Source organism: Elephas maximus, chromosome 2 (assembly GCF_024166365.1).
Source record: "Elephas maximus indicus isolate mEleMax1 chromosome 2, mEleMax1 primary haplotype, whole genome shotgun sequence".
NCBI classification, from domain to species: Eukaryota; Metazoa; Chordata; class Mammalia; order Proboscidea; family Elephantidae; genus Elephas; species Elephas maximus.
This window is the reverse complement of record NC_064820.1, coordinates 212747265-212772062: the sequence shown is the minus strand read 5'-3', so window position 1 is coordinate 212772062 and position 24798 is coordinate 212747265. Positions and strand designations below refer to the sequence as shown.

Below are 24798 nucleotides of genomic sequence, written 5' to 3'. Positions count from 1 at the left end.
GAAAAGTGGGGTACAGAACTCAAATTCTAGTAAAAAGACCAGATTTGATGGTCTGAGACTGGAGGGACACCAGAAAACATGGCCCATAGGCTGTTGGCCCAGAACTAAAACCATTCTCGAAGCCAACTCTTCAAAGATTAGGCTGGACTAATGGACATAAAATGATCCTGACCAAAAGTGTGCTTCTTGGCTCAAGTAGACTAAACAGGCAACTCCTTTCTGGAGGCAAGATGAGAAGGCAGAAGGGGACATGAGCTGGTTGAATGGACACGGAAGATACCAGGTGGAAAGGAGGAGTGTGCTGTTACATCATAGGGAGGGCAACTAGGGTTACATAACAATGTGTGTATTAAGTTTTTGTATGAGAAACTTACCTGAAATGTAAACTTTCACTTGAAGCACACACACACAAAAAGAGTATTTTCATGATTGTTATTCAGAGGTGGTGGTTGTTGTCAGTTGCCCTGAAGTTAATTCCAACTCACAGTGACCCCATGTGGGCAGAGTAAACTATGCTCCATAGGGTTTTCAGGGCTGTGACCTTTGAGGAGCAGATCATCAGGCCTGTCTTGCGAGTCCATACTCCCTCCCCACACATACACCATGGCCAATTCCAGGACTGACCACGCTCTCCACCTCACTCCAGGCAGCAGGAAGGCAAAGGGGTGGTGACTGGGCGCACTCAGCCTGAGCCTGGCACCCTGCTGTGCGCCCCACAGCCCTCCCACCTCTGGCCCACCGCAATCGCTCCCAGCACTCTCGTCCTGAGCGTCACGATTGGCCAAGGATTGGTGCTGGGCTGCAGGAATGGGGCAGGAATGCTTCCTGCAAGGTGTGCTGAGAAAAGAAGGTGTCTTGTGTTTGGGGGAGTCTGGCAGGTGGAGCACTCTGAAAACTCCCTACTGTGCCGTCGGAGTTTATACTTGGCACAGATGGCCATTTTAATTTGTTGTCAGAAAGGTTTTTCACCTGGCAGGGACATTAATTTTTAGGTAATATTTAACAGTTCCCACTTTTGGTCAATTTTTCCAACTTATATTGGAAGTCTGACCAACTAGAACTTTGGTCACTACCTCATATAGTCGCTTTTGATCATTTCTCTTAAGTTTTTAATTTTATAATCTTAATTGGATTGATGTTAGTTCTTTGGTCTAGCAAAGTCTTATTTGGAAATCTTTTGGTGGCTGCACAGTTACATTTAAGACTTTGGAGGTCTGTGGGAAAGAAAAGGTGTTGCTTTTTTTTTTTTTTTTTTTAAACTGAGTACAAGGGGCCAAATTGGTACTTACAGTTTGGGCTCACCATATTAGCAACTATCATGCCAATTTTTTGTTGTTTATGTAATTGAAGCATTTGTTGAGCTACTGGGGAAGGGAATAAGTGTGGAGTATAATAGTTTAAAAATTATATTAGTATAAAGTGAAAATATACATCATGACAATAAGTAAAGCATGATTATTTTAATAACATTTTCTTTAAAATATATTAAGCTATGACTGAAGTCTAGGAATGGGTCTATTGAAAAGTTTGGGCTTATCTAATTTGATGAATTACTTGTAATTGTTTTTTAAGTATATTGAAATTGTTGGTTGCTTGTTGAGGCTGGTTTATGTAAAAACACTGGTCATGAACTACATGGCACATGCTCTGCCTTATTGGGCAGTGAGGGTATTTAAAATCGTATGCTTTGTAAGACTGCAGAAGAAAAATGATCCTTTTTAAAGACACTTAAGTGTTGAAAATAGAATTAAAACTTCATTTTATAACCTTAGATATGTTTATGACTTTTCCTTTAATTACAGGTTTTTAATTAGGGGAAAATATGATAGAATGAAATTTGGTACTGTGGTAAACTAAAAGGCTTTTTATTACATCTCTTCTTCTGGGAGGCAGGGGATAACCTGATGTACAAAAGAACCAATTAGTAACCTGACTAGCACCGAGGGTAGGAGTATGGTCAAGGAAGATATTAAAAAGCCAAGATTACACTGTTTTGACTGATTGAGAGGCAAGCTTTTGGAAATTTTATTTCCATATTGGAAAAATAACAGTTTTGGCTGAAGAACTAGTTAGGTTTTTGTCAAGTCTGCTATTGGTGGACAAGTGAACAGAATGACTAGTATGAGGGCAAAAGGGGGAACTTGGAGTAGAGGGAAGGATAAGAAGGGTGGTTGCTTAGACGGGAAAGAACCCCACAATAATTATTAAAATTGTTATCAAAGCCAAGGAAGGCACGAGGAAACCCATGGAGTCTTGGGTCTACTTCTGTGGCGTCATCTATAGCTGCTTCCCGAAAGGCACAAAGGTGCCAGGGAGGAGGTCATTCCATTGCCCACATGGATGACTTGGAAAAGCCCTTCTGGAGATGGGCCCACGCCCACCCCACTACCTTCCTCCTCATCCTCTCCACTGAACTCTATGCCGGGCAGGTCCTCGTTGAGAACGTGAGGCTGCACAGCCCCAACAGGAACAGCCTAAGAAAAGGACAAACCCAAACCAAACCAAACCCACTGCCCTCAAGTTGATTCTGACTCATAGTGACCCTACAGGACAGAGCAGAGCTGCTCCACAGAGTTTCCAAGGAACGCCTGGCAGATTCGAACTGCCGACCTTTTGGTCAGGAGCCGTAGCTTTAACCACTACACCACCAGGGTTTCCAAAACCAAACCCGCTGCCATCAAGTAGATTTTGACCCATAGTGGCCCTAAAGAAAAGGACACTCATTGAGAAAAGAACTATGTCTATTGCCACCAGAGAGAGAACTGGTCCCAAGAGTTGTAAAGGGTCCCCTTGGCAAACCTGGAATTTAGGTTCCTCCCATCTTATACCTAAAAATTCCCCACTGCTTAATCTCAATACAAAACAATAAAGACAACACAGAAAAACTGGAAACAGGAAAACTTTATTAACATGTCACAGAATCCCTTTTCAGTGGGAGACTCAAGAGTGATTTCTGAAACCTCCAGTTCAGTCCCAAGTGGGGCTGCACAGAGCTCTTTAACCTCACTTGCTTCTTGAAATTCTGCTGCCATCTGTGAAGCAGCAGATGGTCCAGCAGGGGATATTTGGGTACCAATGGCATAAAGCTCTTCTTTCCTTCCCCTCTTCCTGTATATCATCAGAAAGGAAGCCTTAAAAAGCCATGGTAGTGAGCGTCTGAGATTTGCTAAGGGTGAGCTGCCTGGGGATTTAGGTCTGGGCCGTAGGCACATCCTGTGGAGTGGTGATGCTCACTGCACTTGGAGCTCCCACCCAGCAGACTGGGAGTCCAGCCCCTGACAGTGGTCTGCTTCTGTCACTACCTAGCTGTGTGACCTTTCTCTTGGGGAAATTACTCTCTAAGTCTGTTTTTCCATCTGTACAATGGGGCAAGCAAGGGTTGGTGTGAGTCAAATGAAGTAATAAATAATAGACTGAAGCAAACATTTAATTAAAACAGCCATATTAAAATAGCAACTTAAAGAATGTCTGAAAGCAGAGTACAACTTTTACTTAAAAACTATGTCCTTTCACCAGCTGCCCCAAAGAAATTATCCTTCACTCCTTCCTGTCTCCCCCATCCCCTAAAAGCAAAAACAGCAAGGAACTGCAGATGGGCAACTTCCACAACAGCTATTATATGTGCCAGGTGCTGTTCAGAGAACTTCACACTTAATAATTTATTTAATTTTTACCACAACTCTATGAGATTTAGTAGATATCTAATATTAATACATATTTAATATTTAATAGACTTATTTAGAAGACCTCTGAGATCTAGTTCCCCCATTTTACAGTTTGGAAAGGTTAGGTCACTTGCCCAAGGACATACAAAGATCACCGGTCTGCCTCCGGAGCTCACGCTATTAACTGTTAAGCTACACTGCTAAATTTAGTTGCAGAAATCCCAAAGTAGGTATAGAACAAGTGTCCAAGCTGGCATTTCCTAGACAGAAACTCTCAAAGAGCAGGAAGGGACTCTAAACTACACAGCCCTGAGATGGTGCTCCATGGGGGGCCTTTCCCAGATACCCTCGCCTGCCAGGAAAGGCCAACCTGTACCTCACACCTATGCAGACTTCGGAAGAGCATCCAGGCCAAAAGGTGAAAGGAAACTAATTCTGACCATCTGGGCCTCCTCATGCCCAGGCTTAGTCATTTCCACAGCCTCTCTGCTGGCTCCATGTCCACTCCCAGCAGGCACCATGGAGGGCTGTTAAAAGAGAACACATTAAACAACAAAAATGATCTTTAAGATACATTAAAAACTGGGTTGAAAAGAGGGCTTCTGTGAAAAGGGGAGAACCTATAGGTTGATTACACCTGCCAAGAGAAGTGACATGGCCTCACTGACCACGTGTGCCTCTGGGGCTCTGCGGTGCCCAGATCCTCCCTGTGGCTGTCTCTCCCACCCAGCCTCTGCTGGCTCACCTGCATAAGTTCACGCTGCTGGCAGGTTCTGTCTCCGTTCTCATCTCTAGTGTGGTTTGATCACTGAATTCACATAGGTCCTTTATTGGTGGGGCTTTGCCTCTTCCATAAATGCTGAGATTTCAGGGACTGTTGTCCTGAAGTGCAGTACTTTTCTACGTGGACAGTTTCTGATGTGTTTTCCTCTGATTCAGGTGCAGAAAATACCATCTTGACCCATCCCCCAAAGAAGGTGTTCTCACGAGGGCTTTGATACACAAAGATGAGACTCGGTTAGGACCTAAGAACTTCTGTAGCTACAGACTCAGGGTACAGGACCCAGAAGTAGATTGTCTAAGGAGTCTAGAGGTGGGCACAGATGTTTCTAAGATGCACCTATCAACAGTTTTAAGTTCTCTGACCAGTAGCTACTCCATGACAAGTGCATCAGCAGGCAATCCTGCTAGAGAAATATTGATCAACCTTGCTTTATTTCAAAAGAATTCCAGAAAGACTGCTTACAGAAACCAAAAGAAGGGGGGCATAAATTAAAAGTAGGAGTAGCCTTCCTATAAAGCCTGGGCTCAAACCACTTATACTGCCTCAGGACTTTTCAGATACCTGAATTAGTAGACTACAGGTATTTTTATCAGTCTTCTCTGAATATTGTTTCTCTCAACTAAATTTTTATCAAAATTGGGCAGAATTTTCAAACTTGATATTCCCAGACAAGCACCAGGAAAGCAGCTACTCTAAACTGCCAGTAGAGTACAGAAAAGAAAGCCTTAGCAGATGGGTGAGCTGGAAGGAGGGATACTATCCTCCTCTGGATTGAGGAAATCATAAGGATGGCAGCTCCAGACCACACCACCTTCATATAGAATGGAGGCATGAGAAATCAGGACATCGTAAATGCATAGGTTTGGGGCACCCACTCCATGCCCTCATGCCCACTGTGTCCAACTCAAATTTCTCCTTATTATCCTGTGGAGACTGAGGAGCCTACCCTAACAATAAGCCCCTCTCCTAGCTCTAATACCATGACTTTAGTAAGAGCAGAACAATTCTTGCTCTCGTTATTCTTCTTGGTGGGGAGATGGGAAAAAGGGACTATGGGAAATAACTATTTAGAGCACAAGCCCTCAAGCCCAATAAAGGCTAAAACAAATCCTTACAGCAGAAATAGCCAGTGAGCAAATTCACTGATTATTCCTCTATTTACATTTGTATGCTCAATAATTTGCTAGGTTATGGCTTGAATACAGACGTCAATCCATGAATGTGTGCACTGGTCCGTTTTCATTTTAAGAAAGATATAAAATTTAAAAATACTCATGGAAGCATAAAGCATTTGTTTATTATTGCTATAATCAAGGCAAAATCTCTTCAAACAATTAGCCTTGATAAGGGAAGTATAATCAGAACCATTATCCATGACTTTACAATTTGTTCTTCCCTGCTGTTTAGACATAACTGTTTCACACATACCATCTACCACAAGCGCTTTATTACACAGAGGAAGAAAAATGAAATTGAAAGTCACAACACACAGCTTTAGCCACTTCTTTAGTTACCTGATACACTCTCTGAGCCTGTTTCATGTGTGTTAAAAAAAAAAGGGTGGGAGGAAGGGAGAAAATAAACCTACCCACATGGAGGAGCAACTGAGATAACACAGGTGATAACTGAGATAACAAATGAAACTGCACTGTAAACTCCGAAAAATTATACAAAATACATTATCATTAACAACAGTGTTTATAACCCCCTCCAAGGAGGGACAGGAATCCTCGCTCAACATTCATGCTCCTGGCAGCCTGCATGACAGTCTCCAAGAATCAAAACCTGGGGCAGGACAAAGGATATCAATGACCAAGTCTCCAAACTCACTGAAGAACTATCAGGGCTTGACAAGCCACTTAACATGGATTCAAATGTACCCTAGAAACACTTTGTCAGTTTTATTTTACCTTAATATACATTTGTACAGGCAATAATAAAAAGGCTATTACACAACAATTCAGTGAGTTTACCTAGTTTCAAGAATAATGCATGCAGTTACAAATTGAGAGGTAGAAACACTGTATTAAAGACCTAAAAATACAAACATCATACAAATAAATGTTCAAATTAACTGCTGGAATTTCATACAGATAAATAAGGTAAAAATTACATTACTGTGTCAAAGTAAAGTAAAAACCATGTTTGTTTTTTTATCAGTACACTAAAGTTAGATTAATGCCAAAGAACTTTCATGTAATTTGTTAGAGTTCAGGTTACAGTATCTGAAAGGATTAAAATAAAAGGATTAAAACTGGAGAATGGTTTATTCAAGTATTCAAGCAGGTAAGTAAAAGAAACAAAATAATATATAAAGTTGAAACATTTCTGGAAGGATGTTAACCGTCTGCATTCTCCATGACTAGATATTTGGTGAACTGTCAGGATTAACATGAAAAATACCCATAAGGTTGGAGAAAGCTGCCCATTTTCCTAAGAGAATATCAACTTCATTTTTCACTAACTTTATGTAGAAATTCCACATCACTAACAAGCATTTAGGTCACCACTTTGTTTTGGCCCTATTAAAATTCTGGAGAATTCCTCTTGAGTATATGTGTTTTAACACTGCCCAAATAAACCTACCAGTCTTTAGTAAATTTAGAGGTCACAGCCATCAATGCACATTCTGCATGCACCATAAAAAATGCAACCAAAAGCAAACAACCAGCAACTCCAAACATTACAGAGAAAAACCTGTAGTTTTTGATGAATAGGTTAAAAGGAAAAAAAAAAAAAAATGCAAAGGTTTACATGAATACAGTTTTTTTTTTTCCAACCTTGAAAAGTCCACTAGAGATTATATTTGAATTATGGAAAGGGTGTATGTATACAATCAAGTAAAATATTTTAAGTAAGTCCATTGTGCTGCATTTATTTTTAAATTGCAAAATCCATTACACAGTTATTTTAATAAATTAGTGCAATATGAAATATTTTGGAAGATTAACATGTGGTCACATAAGAGCAAATTGAAGACTTCAAAATTTCTTCCTAGAGCCATTGTTTGCTTCTTCTTAAGCTGTTGCTTGCTGAGCTGTTTTAGGATATGTGCTAAGATTTAGACAAACTTACCCCAGATATCAAACTGCCTGGATGAGATGGAGATTATTTCAGTTTTACGCCTCAATAATTTTCTAGTAGTTTGAGACAGGCAAACTAAACAACTTGTCATCATTCTCATCCACATGGAATTCACACATTGCTCTAGTGAAGTGAGTGAAGGGTCACTCACTTTGTTGCATTCTTAGTTATCCTTAAGAATAACTGTACTGATAATTCTAGTTCTAAGGTACATTTATTTACCAGGTTCAAAACTGAGAGCCAAGTGAACTATTCTTGCTTTACTTCCACAAAGAAAAAGGGAAGGGGTGACTTCTCCAATAAGGCAGATTTCCTACAAATGTGTAGTTCTGGGATTGTTTTTCCTTTTTGAAACCACTGCGTGTTCTTTGGTAGTCACCAGTTAAGAAACTACAGTTTCCTAGGGATAGGGCAACAGAACCCAAGCTAAACTCCCCAACGTATCACCTCACAATCCCACTGACTGGTCCACGGGGTAAGCCTGCTGCTGCTCACATCGTCACGGTGCTACAGCAGAGTGTTGACAATCTTCTTTCAATACTGGACTTATCTAGAAATAAAATAACAAAAATTAAATTCATAATAAAAATCACTTATATTTTCCAGACCAAGGAGAGAAGAACTAATGAACATCCTTTTGAAAATCACTCTACCTACCTCCTCCTGTCTGTTCTATCTTTGCCCCAAAGTTAACAGTCCTGAGTAATGTTTCTTCTTTCTGCCTGGGAATAGTTTAGGTATGGTTTCTAGCTTAGTGCTGCAAAGTGGTAAAATTTACATAAGCATGTCAAATAAAGAACAATTAGATTTTAATAGCTTCCTCACAATTGCAAGTAATTTTAGGATTGCCATCCCCTTGTGGCTATTAAAAAATGTAGTACACTACATACACTACACGGGATCCACCACCACCTGCTCAAGATTACTGGGTTTGTATTTGTTAAGTAATATTATCCTGGCATCCTATCAATGTCTACTCTGCTATCTATACCAAATCTCCAGTACATCAGGTCTATCTTCTCTAGTCACTAAGCCCATGAGGCTTAAAACAGTTGCATTTAATATTAAAAGCGAAGTGTTTCTACACACCCAAACACATGCTTACCAACGTAGTACTGCAGTGTAAGAATCTAAAGACTAGTGACAAAAGCCATCAGTGCTTTACATATATTACCTCTAATCCTCACAACAACTCTGCAAGGTAGCCTTTTTATTTTAATAATAACCTATGTGTTCTTTTTATCTTTTTAAAAAATTACTTCTTTGTCGTCATTGAGAATATACATAGCAGAACATACACTACTCAGTAACTTCTGCATGTACAACTCAGTGACACTGAATAAATTCAAGTTGTGCCACCATTCTCACCCTCCTTTTAACACAAACTCACTGCCCCCTCAATTTCCTATCTACTCTTTTGAGTTCCTGTTGTCATTTGATCCCATATAGATAGTTCTTAAAAACAGCACAATGTCCAAGGCAGACATTCTTTACTAATTAAGCTGAACTACTGTTTGGTTTAAAAATGACTTTACGGGATATTTTTGGCTTAATATTTAACGATTATCTCAGGGCAACAGTTTCGGGTTCATCTAGCCTCAAAGGCTCTAGAAAGTCTGGAGCCTTTGAGACTAGATAAACTTCCATGAGAATTTGAAATCTTCTACATTTTCCCCCTTTTGATCAGGATGCAAAGTAGGCTTTGTCATCATCCCCATCTTATAGGAGAAAGAAAAATTAAATAATTTGCTCAAGGTTGGAAGGCTCAGATTCAAACCTAGGCAGTGTGATTTCAAACTCTTTCTACTATACCTGTTGGAGACAAGTTAAGTAACAATCAATACACTATAAGCCAACTTACATTTATGTACATTTTCAATATCTGCAGGGTCCTGTAAAATCTTAGTTAGTCCTTCGAAAAGAAGGGCTGCCTTATGATAGCGATAAACAATATCTTCAGTCTGCTGAAACATCTCATCCAGGGCTGCAGACTGAACCTGGAGCCAGTCAACAAAAACGAGAAGATTCTCAACTTTTTTTAAGAAAACGGAAATTCATCTGAGCAATGTAGCTTTAAATGGAATATATCTAGAATTAACAGAAACTATGGAATTTTTATATTATTCATATGGAAACCCTGGTGGTGTGGTGGTTGAGAGCTACAGCTGCTAACCAAAACGTCAGCAGTTTGAATCTACCAGGTGCTCCTTGGAAACTCTATGGGGTAGTTCTACTGTGTCCTTAGGGTCGCTATGAGTTGGAATTGACTCGACGGCAATGGGTTTGGTTTTTTATATATGGAGACCTGGTAGTGCAACAGTTAAGTGCTTGCCTGCTAACCAAAAGGTTGGCCATTCAAACCCACCCAGCAGCTCTGCAGGAAAAAGACCTGGCGATCTGCTTCTGTAAAGATTACAGCCAAGAAAATCCTAAGGAATAGTTCTACTCTGTTACATGGGATCACTATGAGTCAGAACCAATTCAACAGCACCCAACAACAATGACCAATCTATATAAAAGATTCATCGGGATGATAGATACAAAGAAGTTTCTTGACAAAAGAGTTATTGTGTTTAAACATAGCCTTGCAGAGAACTCTGAGATTCATGGCTCAGAAAATTTATACTAGAGGCCTTCACTGGCTGTTCTATGACTTCACTAAAAAGTTTATTTTAAACATATACACTTTCACACTAGGGTAACCAAGCATTTCATTAATATAGATTTTGTTCCAATAATATAATTAAATGATGTTAAAAATCACTTATTGTCCTCTTTTCCTAGTTAAAGAATTTCCTTGTCTAGTCTTTTAATTCATTCACTCATTCATTCAAAAATATTTACAAAATGACAGGTACTGGGCACACAGTGAAGGCGAGTTCACAGTCTGGAGGGAGATAAAAAAAAAAAAAAAACCCATTGCTTTCCAGCTGACCTTGATTCACAGTGACCCTAGAGAATAACTGCCCCATAGGCTTTCCAAGGAGCACCTGGTGGATTCGAACTGCTGATGTCTTGGTTAGCAGCTGTAGCTCTCAACTACCATACTCCCAGGGATTTTATGGAAGCAGACTGCCAGATCTTTCTCCCCTGGAGGGCTAGTGGGTTCAAACTGCCAACCTTTTGGTTAGCAGTCAAGAGCTTAACAACTGCGCCACCAGGGCTCCTTTGGAGGGAGATACAGGCACACAAAAATGAAAATTTAATTCCAGGAAATATGTGGTCCTATAGGAAGAAGCAGCAGATGACACGGAGTTCCCAGGAGGGGCATCTAACCCACACTATGGAAGGAGGAGAAGATCAGGGAAGCCTGCAGGGAGTGTTGTTTAGGCACAAAAGTAGGAGTTAGTAAGGTGAAGACAGGAAGGGTAAGAGCTTTCTAGGAAGAAGGGACAGTTGTATTAGTCACAGGGTTAGAGGTATTTGAGAGTTTTTCCTAACAGCATTCTGATTTTTCCTTTGATCATTAAATGCCAGAACTGTCAGCAATGCAGCATCCTAACTTGTTAACATGTCTGTCTCTTTCAAAAATTAATTTAAAGCTGCTTACAGTAAGGTAAACAAAATGGATACAGAAAACCAGAGCGATGAAAAGGAATAAGAAATACATACCTAAACGTAAGTGCTAATACCACAAAGCCTGCTAAACAACCAGGGCAAAGGAGGAGCTTACTAAAGTCACAGGGCTCTTATCAGAAAGGAAGGAAACTTCATAAGTCCCTATGAGATGACATTTTCCAGACACAAAATTCTAAAAGAAATTTACCACATACAGTCTTAATTTGGTATAGAGTAATACAATGAGTATTACTCATGTTAATAGTGATACAAGTTTATCATTTTTGTCAACAGTTTATATTCCAAAGTTATTTTCATGTGACTTTATTATAATGACTTTCAAAAAAGACCACGGGTATAACAGTACATTTTAAAGAAGACAAACTTGGGAGGAATCTATTATGTTACTGTGGTATAAATAAGATTGGCCAATAGTGGTTTTCCCCATCTCTTTAACAGTCTCTATTTTTATCTATGGAGTCCTGGTGGCACAGTGATTAAGAGCTTGGCTGCTAACCAAAAGGTCGGCAGTTTGAATCCACCAGCCGCTCCTTGGAAACCCTATGGGGCAGTTCTACTCTGTACTACAGGGTTGCTAAGAGTAAGAACTGACTCGATGACAACAGGGTTTTTTTGGTTTATTTTTATCTATACTTCAGAACAAGTATAGATTAAAAAAAAAAAGACAGAGACAGCAAATAAGTTATTTCTAATAATACTGTTGTTGTATGCTGTTGAGTTGATTCTGACTTGTAATGACTGTATAGGATAACGCAGAACTGCTCCATAGGGTATCCAGTATAACCAGACAACTGGAAAGTAGATTTTACTTTGTATCTATTCTTAACTAAGGACAGTAAGTAGAATCTCAGCACATGAAATTTACAGATTGGTTAACAAAGTAGCATTTTTTCTAGTAGCTTTATCAGGGCAAAGTTTTCTAAATATCCAGTGCTCTTTCTATACAGTCAGGGAATTATCTTAGCACCTTTCACTGAAGAACCCTTATTCCCGCCGACACCAATCTGAAATGCCACTTTAACATAAATTACATTTTCATAGGCATTTAAACCTGCTTCAGGACTCTCCAGCCCAAAGGTTCTCAATCCTGGTTGCACGTGAGAAACATCGGTGGCATTTTAAAAAATACTGATGCTCAGGTCTACCCAGCTGGATCAGAACATCAGGGGCAGGCAGGGCTCAAGCATTGCTTTGTTTTTCAAAGCATTTTGGGTGATTACAAGTACAGCCAGGGCTGAAAATCCCTGCTCTGTAGTATTCATTTGACTCATCTAGCGCTTTCCTTTTCTCTACCAAACGTGTTTTAACAGGGTTGGCCCCTTGTCATTCTTCTTCTTCTTCTTGGCCATTCTACACATGTGTACTTTTCCAGATGAAGTTTTTTTTTTCATTCTGTCAGTTCAAAAAAACCCAAAAACCTGTTGTGATTCTAATCTGGGCTATAGTGACCTTACTTCCAGCCAACAAATCTGCTATGTGCGAGGCACTGTTCTAGGCAGTAGGGACACAGAGGTAAACAAAGAAAAAAAGAAAAATTTTCTAAACAGCGGAAAATGCAGAAACAGATCCAGCTAAAGCTTTTAGATGCAAACTATGAAAAGATCAGATCAGGTTTAATGTTAGCAAATTTTAAGAGGAATCATCAAATTTTATCAAATGTCATAACAGGATTTAAAAGCTACATTAAATGTTACTTAAATATTATAAAGGATTTAGGAGGTAATCCACAATACTTGAGACTTAGGGGTGATAGGGCATAAACATTTAAAGAGGAACATAAAAAATAAAAGAGGAATATACGGTATCAATTCAAAAAACTCTTAGAGATAAAATAGTGCTATACAATATTAAATCTTAAAAAAAGTTACCATTTCTACAGCACAATTATAGATGAGTTTCTCTGCAGTTACACTGTTGATTTCATCAATAAATCTCTGTTTGTCAGAGAAGAAGCGATTCAGCTTTTCTGTAAGTTTCTTGCACATGGCGATGCAAAATTTATATCGTTCATTCAGATCTTTGACAACTGAAAAAGTTGAGATGGGAATTAATTTTAGTTTTTCTTCAGAAATAACACAGTGGCATGTATTTTTCCTGCTGATAAATGGAAAGTGACACTAAGTGATCACTGAAAAAAAAATTACTGGAAAATCAGAATCTTTCATATGCTCTCTTTTTCGGTTAAGAAAAGATTGAGAAAAAACACGACACTTTTATCCATCAATTAAATGCCAAAAAGCAAAAAACTCCATATACCTGAAGCCCATTTTCAACTATATCAGCTATAAGGGGAAGTCGCAGATTCACGACATTTGACACTGCCATGACTATTAAGCAGGGTCCTCACCTACAGACATCAGGGGCCAGAGGCCTCGTGGCTCCTCCACCCATGCCACCTAGCCACTCATGACAGGGGTCCAAGAATAAGTAGTGCCTCTCTATTCTTACAGCTAACAGCATTGGGTGCACATAGTGTGGCTGCAAAATTCACCAAACTAGGAAATCTCGGGATCAGGGACACGCTTTCCTCCCAGACACTCAGGGGCAGCTGTCAGGCCCCAACATCGCTCAGCACATGACCCCTACCGCAGCTGGATACCTGTGCCTACTCCAACCATCCCTTCCTATACAGAACTGTAGGTTAGAGCCTACACCAACACTTGGTGACCAACTATCTGGACACCCGAGCTGAATCCATACAAGGAAATTAAATGGACTCCTGGGCTCACATACCTAGTAACAGCTCTAACCACCTGATGACAGGACGTGAGACCTTCAAAGATACCAATAATCAAACTAGCTCACATGACCAGCCTATTTGATCATATCAGAACAAAAGGAAACAAGGAGCTAGGACAGAGTAAGCAAACATAAAATAAATAATTTATTGATGGCTCGGAGACAACAGGCAATATCAAATCACATGAACGAGCAGACCACGATGGCTTCAGCAAGCACCCAAAACAAAGAATTAAAAAAATCTTCCAGAGGAAGATAATTTTTTGTAAATACCAGAGGTAGAATTCAAAAGATGAATACATAGAGCTCTTCAAGAGATGAGGAAGGAGATCAGGCCAAATGTAGAATAAGACAAGTAACACACAGATAAAGCAAAAGAGGAACTTAAGAATGTTACACGAGCATAATGACAAATTTAACAGGCTGCAAGAATCCATAGAGAGACAGCAAACAGAAATCCAAAAGATTAACAGTAAAATTTCAGAGTTGGACAACTCAACAGAAAGTCACAGGAACAGAATCGATGCAGAACTGAAGTCTCAATTAGCGAGACTGAAGATAAAGGACATGACACCAAATCATTTGAGGAAAAATCAGATAAAAGAATTAAAAAAAATGAAGAAACCCTAAGAATTACATGGGACTCTATCAAGAGGAATAACCTATGAGTGACCAGAGTACCAGAACAAGGGGGATGACAGAAAATACAGAGAGAATTGTTGAAAATTTGTTGGCAGAAAACTTCCCTGAAATCTTGAAAGATGAGAAGATATCTATCCAAGAAGCTCATTGAACCCTGCACAAAAGAGATCCCAAAAGAAAGTCACCAAGACATAATTAAACTTGCCAAAACTAAAGATAAAGAGAGAATTTTTAAGAGTGGCTAGGGATAAACAAAAATTCATCTACAAAGGAGGGTCAATAAGACTAGGCTCAGACTACTCAGTAGAAACCATGCAGGCAAGAAGGCAATGGGATGACATATATAAATAAAGCCTTGAAGGAAAAAAAAATTGCGAGCCAAGAATTATATATCCAACAAAACTGTCTCTCAAATATGATGGTCAAATTAGGGCATTTTCTGGTAAACAGAAGTTTAGGTAATTTGTAAAAATCAAACTGAAATTACAAGAAATAGTAAAAGGAGTCCCCTGGAGAGAAAATCAGTAACATCAGATAACAACCCAAGACTAGAACACAGGACAGAACAACCAGATATCAACCCAGATAAGGAAGTCACAAAAATAAATCAAAGCTAAACAATGGAAAATATGGAAACAGAGATGTCAATATGTAAAAGATGACAACATTAAAACAAAAAAGAGAGACTAAATAACGTAGTCATAGATCTTTCATACGGAGAGGAAGTCAAGGCAATATAAACAAAAGATTGGTTTAAATTTAGAAAAATAGGGGTAAATATTAAGGTAACCACAAAGGAAACTAACAATCCTACACATCAAAATAAAAAACAAGAAAAACATAAAGACTCAGCAAATACAAAAGCGACAATGAAAAAGATGAAAACACATAATGAAAAAAGACTCAGCACAGAAAATTAAGTGGAACAAAAACGGTCAGCAACACACAAAAAAATACATGGAAATGACAGCACTAAACTCATACCTATCAATAATTACACTGAATGTAAATGGACTAAATATACCAATACAGAGACACAGAGTGGCAGAATGGATTAAAAAACATGATCTGTCTATATGCTGCCTACAAGAGACATACCTTAGACGCAGACACAAATTAAAACTCAAAGGATGGAAAAAATATATCAAACAATCAAAAAAGAGCAGGAGTGGCAATATTAATCTCTGACAAAATAGACTTGAAAGCAAAATCAACCACAAATGATAAGGAAGGCACTATATAATGATTACAGGGTCAATACACCAGGAGGACATGATGATAAATATTTATGCAACCAACAACAGGCCTCTAAATACATAAAACAAACTCTAACAGCACTGAAGAGAGTAATAGCTCCACAATAATAGTAGGAGACTTCAACACACCACTTTCAGTGAAGGACAGAACATCCGGAAAGCAGCTCATTAAAGACATAAAAGTTCTAAAAGCTACAATCAACCAACTCGATCTCACAGCCATATATAGAACACTCCACCCAACAGGAGCCAAGTACGCTTTCTTTTCCAACGCACGTGGAACATTCTCCAGAACAGACTATGTATTAGGCCACAAAGCAAGCCTTAACAGAATCCAAAGCATCAAAATATTACAAAGCATCTTTTCTGACCATAAAGCCATAAAGTAGAAATCAATAAGAGAAAAAGCAAGGAAAAAAAAATCAAATGCATGGAAACTGAGCAACACCTTGCTGAAAAACTACAGGGTTACAGAAGAAATTAAGAATGGAATAAAGAAATTCACAGAATCAAATGAGAATGAAAACACATCCTACCAGAAACCTTGTGACAAAACAAAAGCAAAGCTCAGAGGACAATTTATAGCAATAAATGCATACATCCAAAAAGAAAGGCTTAAATCAAAGAATTATCCCTACAACTTGAACAAATAGAAAGAGAGCAACAAAAGCAAGCCATAGGTACCAGAAGAAAGCAAATATTAAAAATTAGAGTAGAATAAAATGAAACAGAGAATAGAAAAACAACTGAGTTAACAAGACCAAAAAGTGGTTCTTTGAAAAGGTCAACAAAATCAATAAACCACTGGCCAAACTGACAAAAGAAAAACAGGAGAGGAAGCAAATAATATGAGTATGAAATGAGATGGGCGATATCACAACAGACCCAAATGAAATTAAAAGATTTTCAAATTTGTGCTCTAACAAATTTGAAAATCTACAGGAAATGGACAAGTTTCTAGAAACATACTACCTACCTAAACTAACACAAACAGATTGAACAACTAAACAAACATATAAAAAAAGAAGGGATTGAAGAGGTAAAAAACAAACAAACAAAAAAACTCCCAAGCAAAAAAAGCCCTCACCCTGACAGCTTCACTGTAGAATTCTACCCTGAAATATCTCTTTCAGAGAAGAGTTAACACCACTACTACTAAAGGTATTTCAGAGCATAAAAAAGGATGGAGTACTCCCAAACTCATTCTCGGAAGCCAGCATAATCCTGATAACCAAAACCAGGTAAAAAGACACCACAAAAAAAAGAAAATTACACATCAATATCCCTCATGAACTTAGACATGAAAATCCTCAACAGAATTCTAGCCAACAGAATTCAAAAAATCATTCACCATGACCAAGTGGGATTCATACCAGGTATGCAAGGGTGGTTCAACATTTGAAAAACAATCAATGTAATCCATCACATAAATAAAACAAAAGAACCACATGATCTTATCAATTAAAACGCATGTAACAAAGTCCAACACCCATTCATGATAAAAACTCTTGGCAAAACAGGAATAGAAGGAAAATTCCTCAACATAGTAAAGAGAATTTACACAAAGCCAAGAGTCAACATTATCCTTAATGGAGACAGACTGAAAGCTTTCCCCTTGAGAATGGGAACCAGATGAGGATGCCCTTTTATCAACACTCTTATTCAACATTGTGCTGGAGGTCCTAACCAAAGCAATTAGGCTAGCTAAAGAGATAAAGGACATCCAAATTGGCAAGGAAAAAGTAAAAGTATACCTATTTGCAGATGATACAATTTTATACACAGAAAACCCCAAAGAATGCACAACAACTGGAACTAATACAAGACTTCAGCAAAGTATCATGATACAAAATAAACATACATAAATTGGTTGGATTCCTCTACACCAACAAAGAGAACATAGAAGAGGAAATCACCAAATGAGTACCATATACAATAGCCCCCAAGAAAAGAAAATACTTAGGAATAAATCTAACCAGAAACATAAAAGACCTATACAAGGAAAACTACAAGATTCTACTGCAAGAAACCAAGAGACCTACATAAGTGGAAAAGCATACCTTACTCTTGGATAGACTCAACATTGTGAAAATGTCTATTCTACCAAAAGTGATCTACAGATACAATGCAATCCTGATTCAAATTCCAACGACATTTTTTAATGAGATGGAGAAAAATCAGCAACTTCATTTGGAAAGGGAAGAGGCCCTGAATAAGTAAACCATTGCTGAAGAAGAAAAACAAAGTAGGAGGCCTCACACTACCTGATTTTAGAACCTATTACACCACCACGGTAGTCAAAACAACCTGGTACTGCTACAACAACAGATACATAGACCAACGGAACAGAATTGAGAATCCAGATGTAAATTCATCCACCCATGAGCAGCTGATATTTAACAAAGGACCAAAGTTTGTTGAATGGGGAAACAGACATTCTTTTTAACAAATGGTGCTGGCATAACTGGATATCCATGTGCAAAAAAAGGAAACAAGACCCATACCTCATACCATACACAAAAACTAACTCAAAATGGATCAAAGACTTAAATACAAAATCTAGAATGACAAAGATCATGGAATAAAAAACAGGGACAGTGCTGGGAGCCCTAATAACAACATGGTATAAACAGACTACAAAACATTACTAACAATGCACAAACACCATAAGAGAAACTAGGTAACTGGGAGCTCCTAAAAAAATCATACACTTAGGCACATCAAAAGACTTCACCAAAAGAGTAAAAAGGCAACCTACAGACCGGGGAAAAAAATTTGGTTATGACATATCTGATCAGGGTCTAATCTCTAAAATCTACAAGATACTACAAAACCTCCACAACAAAAAGACAAATAACCCAACTAAAAAATGGGCAAAGACACACAAATCAGAGACTATATCAGCCTCAGACCAGAAGAACTAGGTGGTGCCCGGCTACAGCCAAAGACTGCCCTGACAGGGAACACAACAGAGAATCTCTGATGGAGCAGGAGAGCAGTGGGATGCAGACCTCAAATTCTTGTAAAAAGACCAGACTTAATGGTCTGACTGAGATTAGGGGGACCGTAGAGGTAATGGCCCCCAGACCTTCTGTTAGCCCAAGACTGGAACCATTCCTGAAGCCAACTCTTCAGACAGGAACTGGACTGGACTGTAAGAAAATGATACTGGTGAGGAGTGAGCTTCTTGCCTCAAGTAGACAGATGAGACTATGTGGGCAACTCCTGTCTGGAGACGAGATGAGAAGGCAGAGGGGGACAGGAGCTGGTTGAATGGGGAATACAGGGTAGAGAGGAGGAGTGCGATGTCTCATTAGGGGAAGAACAGCTAAGGAGTACATAGCAAGGTGTATATAAGTTTTTGTATGAGAGACTGACTTGATTTGTAAACCTTCACTTAAGGCACAATATATCAAAAAATAAAAAAGAAATAAAATGCCTGCTCCAGAATATAATACTTTCAGAATTCTTGTACATTTGAAGTTATTCACAAACACACAAATGTGAATCTATATGTGTCACAGGTCTAACGGACGTATTTATTTGCAATAAGTAGTATCTATGATTTCTTTTAAAATAAAGGTAGATAATCAAAGAAAGCATAAAAAAAAAAAAAAAGGGCAAAGGATATGACAGTCAGTTCACCAAAGAAGACATTCAGGTGGCTAACAGGTACATGAGGAAATGCTGCTATCATTAGCCATTAGAAAAACGCAAATCAAAACTAAAATGAGATTCCATCTCAGCCCCAAACGGCTAGCATTAACCCCAAAAACACAAAATAATAAATGTTGGAGAGGTTGTGGAGAGACTGGAACACTTAATATGCTACTGGTGGGAATGGAAAATGGTACAACCACTTTGGAAATCAATTTGGCGGTTCCTTAAAAAGCTAGAAGTAAAACTACCATATGATCCAGCAATCCCACTCCTTGGAATATATCGTAGAGAAATTAGAGCCTTCACACGAACAGATATATGCACACTCATGTTCACTGCAGCACTGTTTACAAAAGCAAAAAGATGGAAGCAACCAAGGTGCCCATCAACAGATGAATGGATAAATAAATTATGGTATATTCACATAATGGAATATTACACATCGATAAGGAACAATGATAAATCCGTGAAACCTAATATGGAGGAATCTGGGAGGCACTATGCAGAATGAAATTAGTTGGCTGCAAAAGGACAAATATTGTATGAGACTGCTCTTATAAAAACTCAAGACACATTTTAAACACAGAAGAAAATATTCTTTGATGGTTACACGGGTAGGAGGGAGAGCTGTATTCACTAATTAGATAGTAGACAAGAACTGTTTTAGGCAAAGGGAAAGACAACACACAATACAGAAGAGGTCAGCACAAGTGGACTAAACCAAAAGCAAAGAAGTTTCTTGAATACAACCAAAGGCTTTGAAGGCCAGAGTAGCAGGGGCAGGGGTCTGGGGACTATGGTTTCAGGGGACATCTAGGTCAACTGGCATAATAAAATCTATTAAGAAAACATTCTGCATCCCACTTTGGCGAGTGGCTTCTGGGGTCTTAAATGCTAGCAAGCAGCCATCTAAGATGCATCAATTGGTCTCAACATATCTGGAGGAAAGAATGAAGAACCCCAAAGACACAAGGTAATTATGAGCCCAAGAGACAGAAAGGGCCACATAAACCAGAGACTACATCAGCCTGAGACCAGAAGAACTAGATGGTGCCTGGCTACAACCGATGACTCCCGACAGGGAACAAAACAGAGAATCCCTGATTGGGCAGGTGAGCAGGAGGATGCAGACCTCAACTTCTCATAAAAAGACCAGACTTAATGGTCTGACTGAAACTAGAAGGACCCTGGAGGTCACGGCCCCCAGATCTTCTGTTAGCCCAAGACTGGAACCATTCCCAAAGCCAACTCTTCAGACAGGGATTGGACTAGAGTGTAAGACAGACAATGATACTGGTGAGGAGTGAGCTTCTTGGCTCAAGTAGACATATAAGACTATGTGGGCAGCTCCTGCCTAGAAGGAAGAAGAGAAGGCACAGGGGGACAGAAGCTGGCTGAATGGACACAGGGAATACAAGGTGGAGAGGAGAAGTGTGCTATCTCATTAGGGGGAGAGCAACTAGGAGTATAAAAAATATATAAATTTTTGTATGAGAGACTGGCTTGATTTGTAAAGTTTCATTTAAAACACACACACACACACACACAAATTAAAGCTAGAAATAGAAGTACCCTGAGATCTAGCAATCCTACTCCTTGGAATATAGACTAGAGAAATAAGAGCCATCACATGAACAGATATATGCACACCCATGTTCACTGCAGCACTGTTCACAATAGCAAAAAGATGGAACAACCTCGGTGCCCATCAACGAGTGAATGGATAAACAAATTATGGTATAGTCACACAATGGAATATTACACGATAAAGAACAATGATGAATGAGCAAAACATCTCATAACATGGATGAATCTGGAAGGCATTATGCTTAGTGAAATTAGTCAGTTGCAAAAGGACAAATATTGTATGAGACCACTATCATAAGAACTCAAGGAAAGTTTAAACACAGAAGAAAACATTCTTTGATGGTTGAGAGAGTGAGGAAGGAGGGAAAGGGATATTCACTAACTAGACAGTAGACAAGAACAATCTTAGGTGACGGGAAGGACAACACACAATACAGGGGAAGTCAGTACAACTGGATTAAACCAAAATCTAAGAAGTTTCCTGAATACAACCAAACACTTCGAGGGACAGAGTAGCAGAGGTGGGGGTCTGCGGACTATGGTTTTAGGGAATATCTAGGTCAATTGGCATGATGAAGTTTACAAAGTAAGTGTTCGGCATCTCACTTTGGCGAGTGGCGTCTGGGGTCTTAAAAGCTAGCCAGCAGCCATCTAAGATGCATCAACTGGTCCCAGCCCACCTGGAGTAAAGAAGAATGAGGAACACCAAAGACCCAAGGAAAGTATTAGCCTAAGAAACAAAAAGGGCCACATAAACCAGAGATTTCATCAGTCTGAGTCCAGATGAGTTAGATGATGGCCGGCTACCACCAATGACTAGCCCGATAGGGAACCCCACAGAGAGTTCCTGATGGAGCAGGAAGGAAGAGGGGTGCAGAACTCAAATTCTATCAAAAAGACCAGACTTGATGGTCTGACTGAGACTGGAGGAACCCCAGAAGACAAGGCCTCCAGGCTCTGGGTCAACCCAGAACTAAAGCCATTCCCAAAGCCAACTCATCAGTCAAAGATTAGACTGGACTATAAGACATAAAATGATACTTGTGAAGAGTATGACACTTAGTTCAAGTAGATACATGAGACTAAATGGGTAGTTTCTGTCTGGAGGGGAGATAAGATGGCAGAAAGGGACAGAAGCTGGTTGAATGGACTTGGGAAATCTAGGGTGGAAAGGAGGAGTGTGCCGACTTATTACTGGGATGGTAACTAGGGTCACATAACAATGTGTGTATAAATTTTTGTATGAGAAACTTGAGTTGTAAATTTACACTTAAAGCCCAAAAAAAAAAAAAAAAAAAAACCTGAGCAAGGCCATGGCTAAATGCAAATAAATACAATTTACTACTTAAAAACAACAACCAAAAACCAGCCTCTTTTCTCTTTCGATTAAGAGTGATTCCTCATCAAAAACTTTCTTTCTTGGCATAATGAAAATAGGGGCAACCTGGGTACCCCTGGAGTCACACTGGCCATGCTCACCCATACCTTGTTTCACAGCCGTGGAAGGACTCAGCTTCCCGGACTTGATCTGAGCTTTAGCGAGATGCAGAGAAGCTGCTAGCAGCTGTGCTGCTTTCATGTATAATACCAGCTGTTCCACCCGCCTGCACCGAGAAGAAGAAGAGAGTCATCTTGAGAACTAACATGCCAGAATGGACTCTCCTGCACATCAGGGCACCATGAAAATAGCCACTGTAAGGGACACTGGAGCTCTGGTGGCACAGTGGTTAAGAGATATGGCTGCTAACAAAAAGGATGCAGTTCGAATCCACCAGCCGCTCCTTGGAAACCTTAATGCACAAACAAGCCCTGAAGGGAGAGGACTGGGCATGGAAAAGGACGTGTGTACTTTGAAAGCCATGAATACACTTAGGTAAAAATCAATAGTTACTTTATCATCATATATCTTTAATAGCATAATTTACAGGGAAAAGGCAACACAATGGTTGCAGAATCTCAAAGTTGTGCTTCATACAGTGAAATCTAGTATAATAACTAAGATACTCCCCCGAAGCTTTTAATAATGAGATACCATCTTCAGTGGGTGACAAACTCCTACATCTCAGATACAAGTTTACAGAAAGCATGAAGAATTTGGAAAAGACTGACAAATGAGGTACCTACCCCCAGTCTTTGCTCAGTTGGCTGATCTGGTCCACAACCACACTCTCTTGAATCTGGTACAAGGAGACAGCAGATGTGCACAGCTCTGGGTTTCCTCCCCGCGTGGCTGTCAGATCCAGGACACACTCAGTAAACATCAGCATCATATTCAGATGGCGTAAGGTGTCTGTGTGTTCTCGCTGTAGCAAAGCCAATTTTTCTTAGAAATTTTCAGAGTAAGAATCATAAGTACATGCTCGTTTCTCTATATAAAACACAGCCATTACTACTGTTTTTCTATACATACATGTATCGGAATGATGACAGGAGACTGAGATTTTTAAACTTCAGGAGACTAGCAAGAAAAGAAACACAAATGAAACCAAATGTGGGTGTGTGTGCATGTGTCTGTGCCGGAGCACCCACAGTCAGCTTGAAAGATATGAGATCGCTGTTTTTATCAGAAAAAACTGAAAAACTAAATGATTAAATCAACATGCATGAGACAAAAACATGACAAAATAGGTATCAATATTCTCAGCGAATTCTACTGACTTCTTATAATTTCAGAGATACTTTAATTTTGGACGTTGTTTCAGTTAACCAAATTATTAGCACAAATGCCAAAGCTCTAAGTGTCTGCAACTTCTTCAGGTAACTGAAGAGGGAAATCTGGGCATATCAACATCCAGAGAGGTGTCATTTAAAATTGATATATTAAAATTAATGTCGTTTTCAGATTTGTTTTTTTAGTTATATACGTATTTTTCAAATCTTAAATAAGACTATAAAAATTTCTCATCCTCCTTTTACATTTAAAAAGGATTAAGCATCGCTTTCCCAGAGACAGGAGAATAAACCAACCAACTTTTAAAAGCCTCTCTGCTCCATGACAGAATACTGGACTCTATGTTCCAATACATTGGGTCACATGTAACATACTGAATTTATGTTTAATTTGGACACTGAAAAAACTCTGAGGATTGTTTTTCTAATCTTAACCCCCATATTAGACATACTAAAATTTCTAAATTATAATTAAAATTAGTACAAAATCACTGAAATTTTGCATACAATATTTTATAACTTTTATGTGAAATATTTATTTTAATTCTCATTTATGCAAAGTAGAAATTTTAGAGGGCCTACATGGAAAGAGAATTTGCTCTTCAGTTAGCCTGGAGAGTGGATCACTGTAATTAAAAACTCAAGCTAACTCGGCACTGCAGCTAGGTACTGGGGACACATGAGTCCACTGAAGATCGTTCAAGAGTCAAGATAAGGAATTGACTTGGCAGTCTTTCAAATCATAAAATTAACTTCTCTTGTTCTAAATTTACTGGAAACAATGGTGGCACAGTGGTTAAATGCTATGGTTGCTAACCAAAAGGTTGGCAGTTTGAATCCACCAGCTGCTCCTTGGAAACTCAACAGGCAGTTCTACTCTGTACTATAGCGTTGCTATGAGTCAGAATCGGCTCAATGACAATGGATTTTGGGTTCTAAATTTGTGTTTTTTTTTCCTGTAGAATTGGCTCCAGAGAGGGCAAGTCCTATTCTACAAAAGGAAGGATTCAGGCTGCTGGACAGGTATATTTCTCAGTGTTAATGGTGAGGCTGGTTTATTATTTTTTTAAACCTAAGTTTAAATGTATTGTTTTTATCTTATTAAAAACCAAGCTCTGAGATTAAAAATTTA

At 39.0% G+C, this 24798-nt stretch overlaps 1 protein-coding gene across 5 annotated transcripts in view; it reads right to left on the bottom strand.

The window, feature by feature from the left end:
- Positions 1–2881: 2881 nt before the first annotated feature.
- ULK2 (unc-51 like autophagy activating kinase 2) overlaps positions 2882–24798 on the bottom strand; it is a 177241-nt gene continuing 155324 nt past the window's right edge. For 3 of the 5 annotated variants that reach the window (XR_007516206.1, XR_007516208.1, XR_007516209.1), the window contains 6 exons: positions 23121–23299; positions 22482–22600; positions 12981–13138; positions 9395–9530; positions 4411–8083; positions 2882–4192 (listed from right to left, as the gene is read on the bottom strand). Coding sequence is in view for 1 of the 5 variants with exons in the window: in XM_049874618.1 (XP_049730575.1) it covers positions 8025–8083; positions 9395–9530; positions 12981–13138; positions 22482–22600; positions 23121–23299 (651 nt within the window). In the remaining 4 variants the exon portion in view is untranslated. The remainder of the gene's footprint in view (positions 4193–4410; positions 8084–9394; positions 9531–12980; positions 13139–22481; positions 22601–23120; positions 23300–24798) is intronic. The other 2 variants (XR_007516207.1, XM_049874618.1) reach the window with 2 other exon arrangements.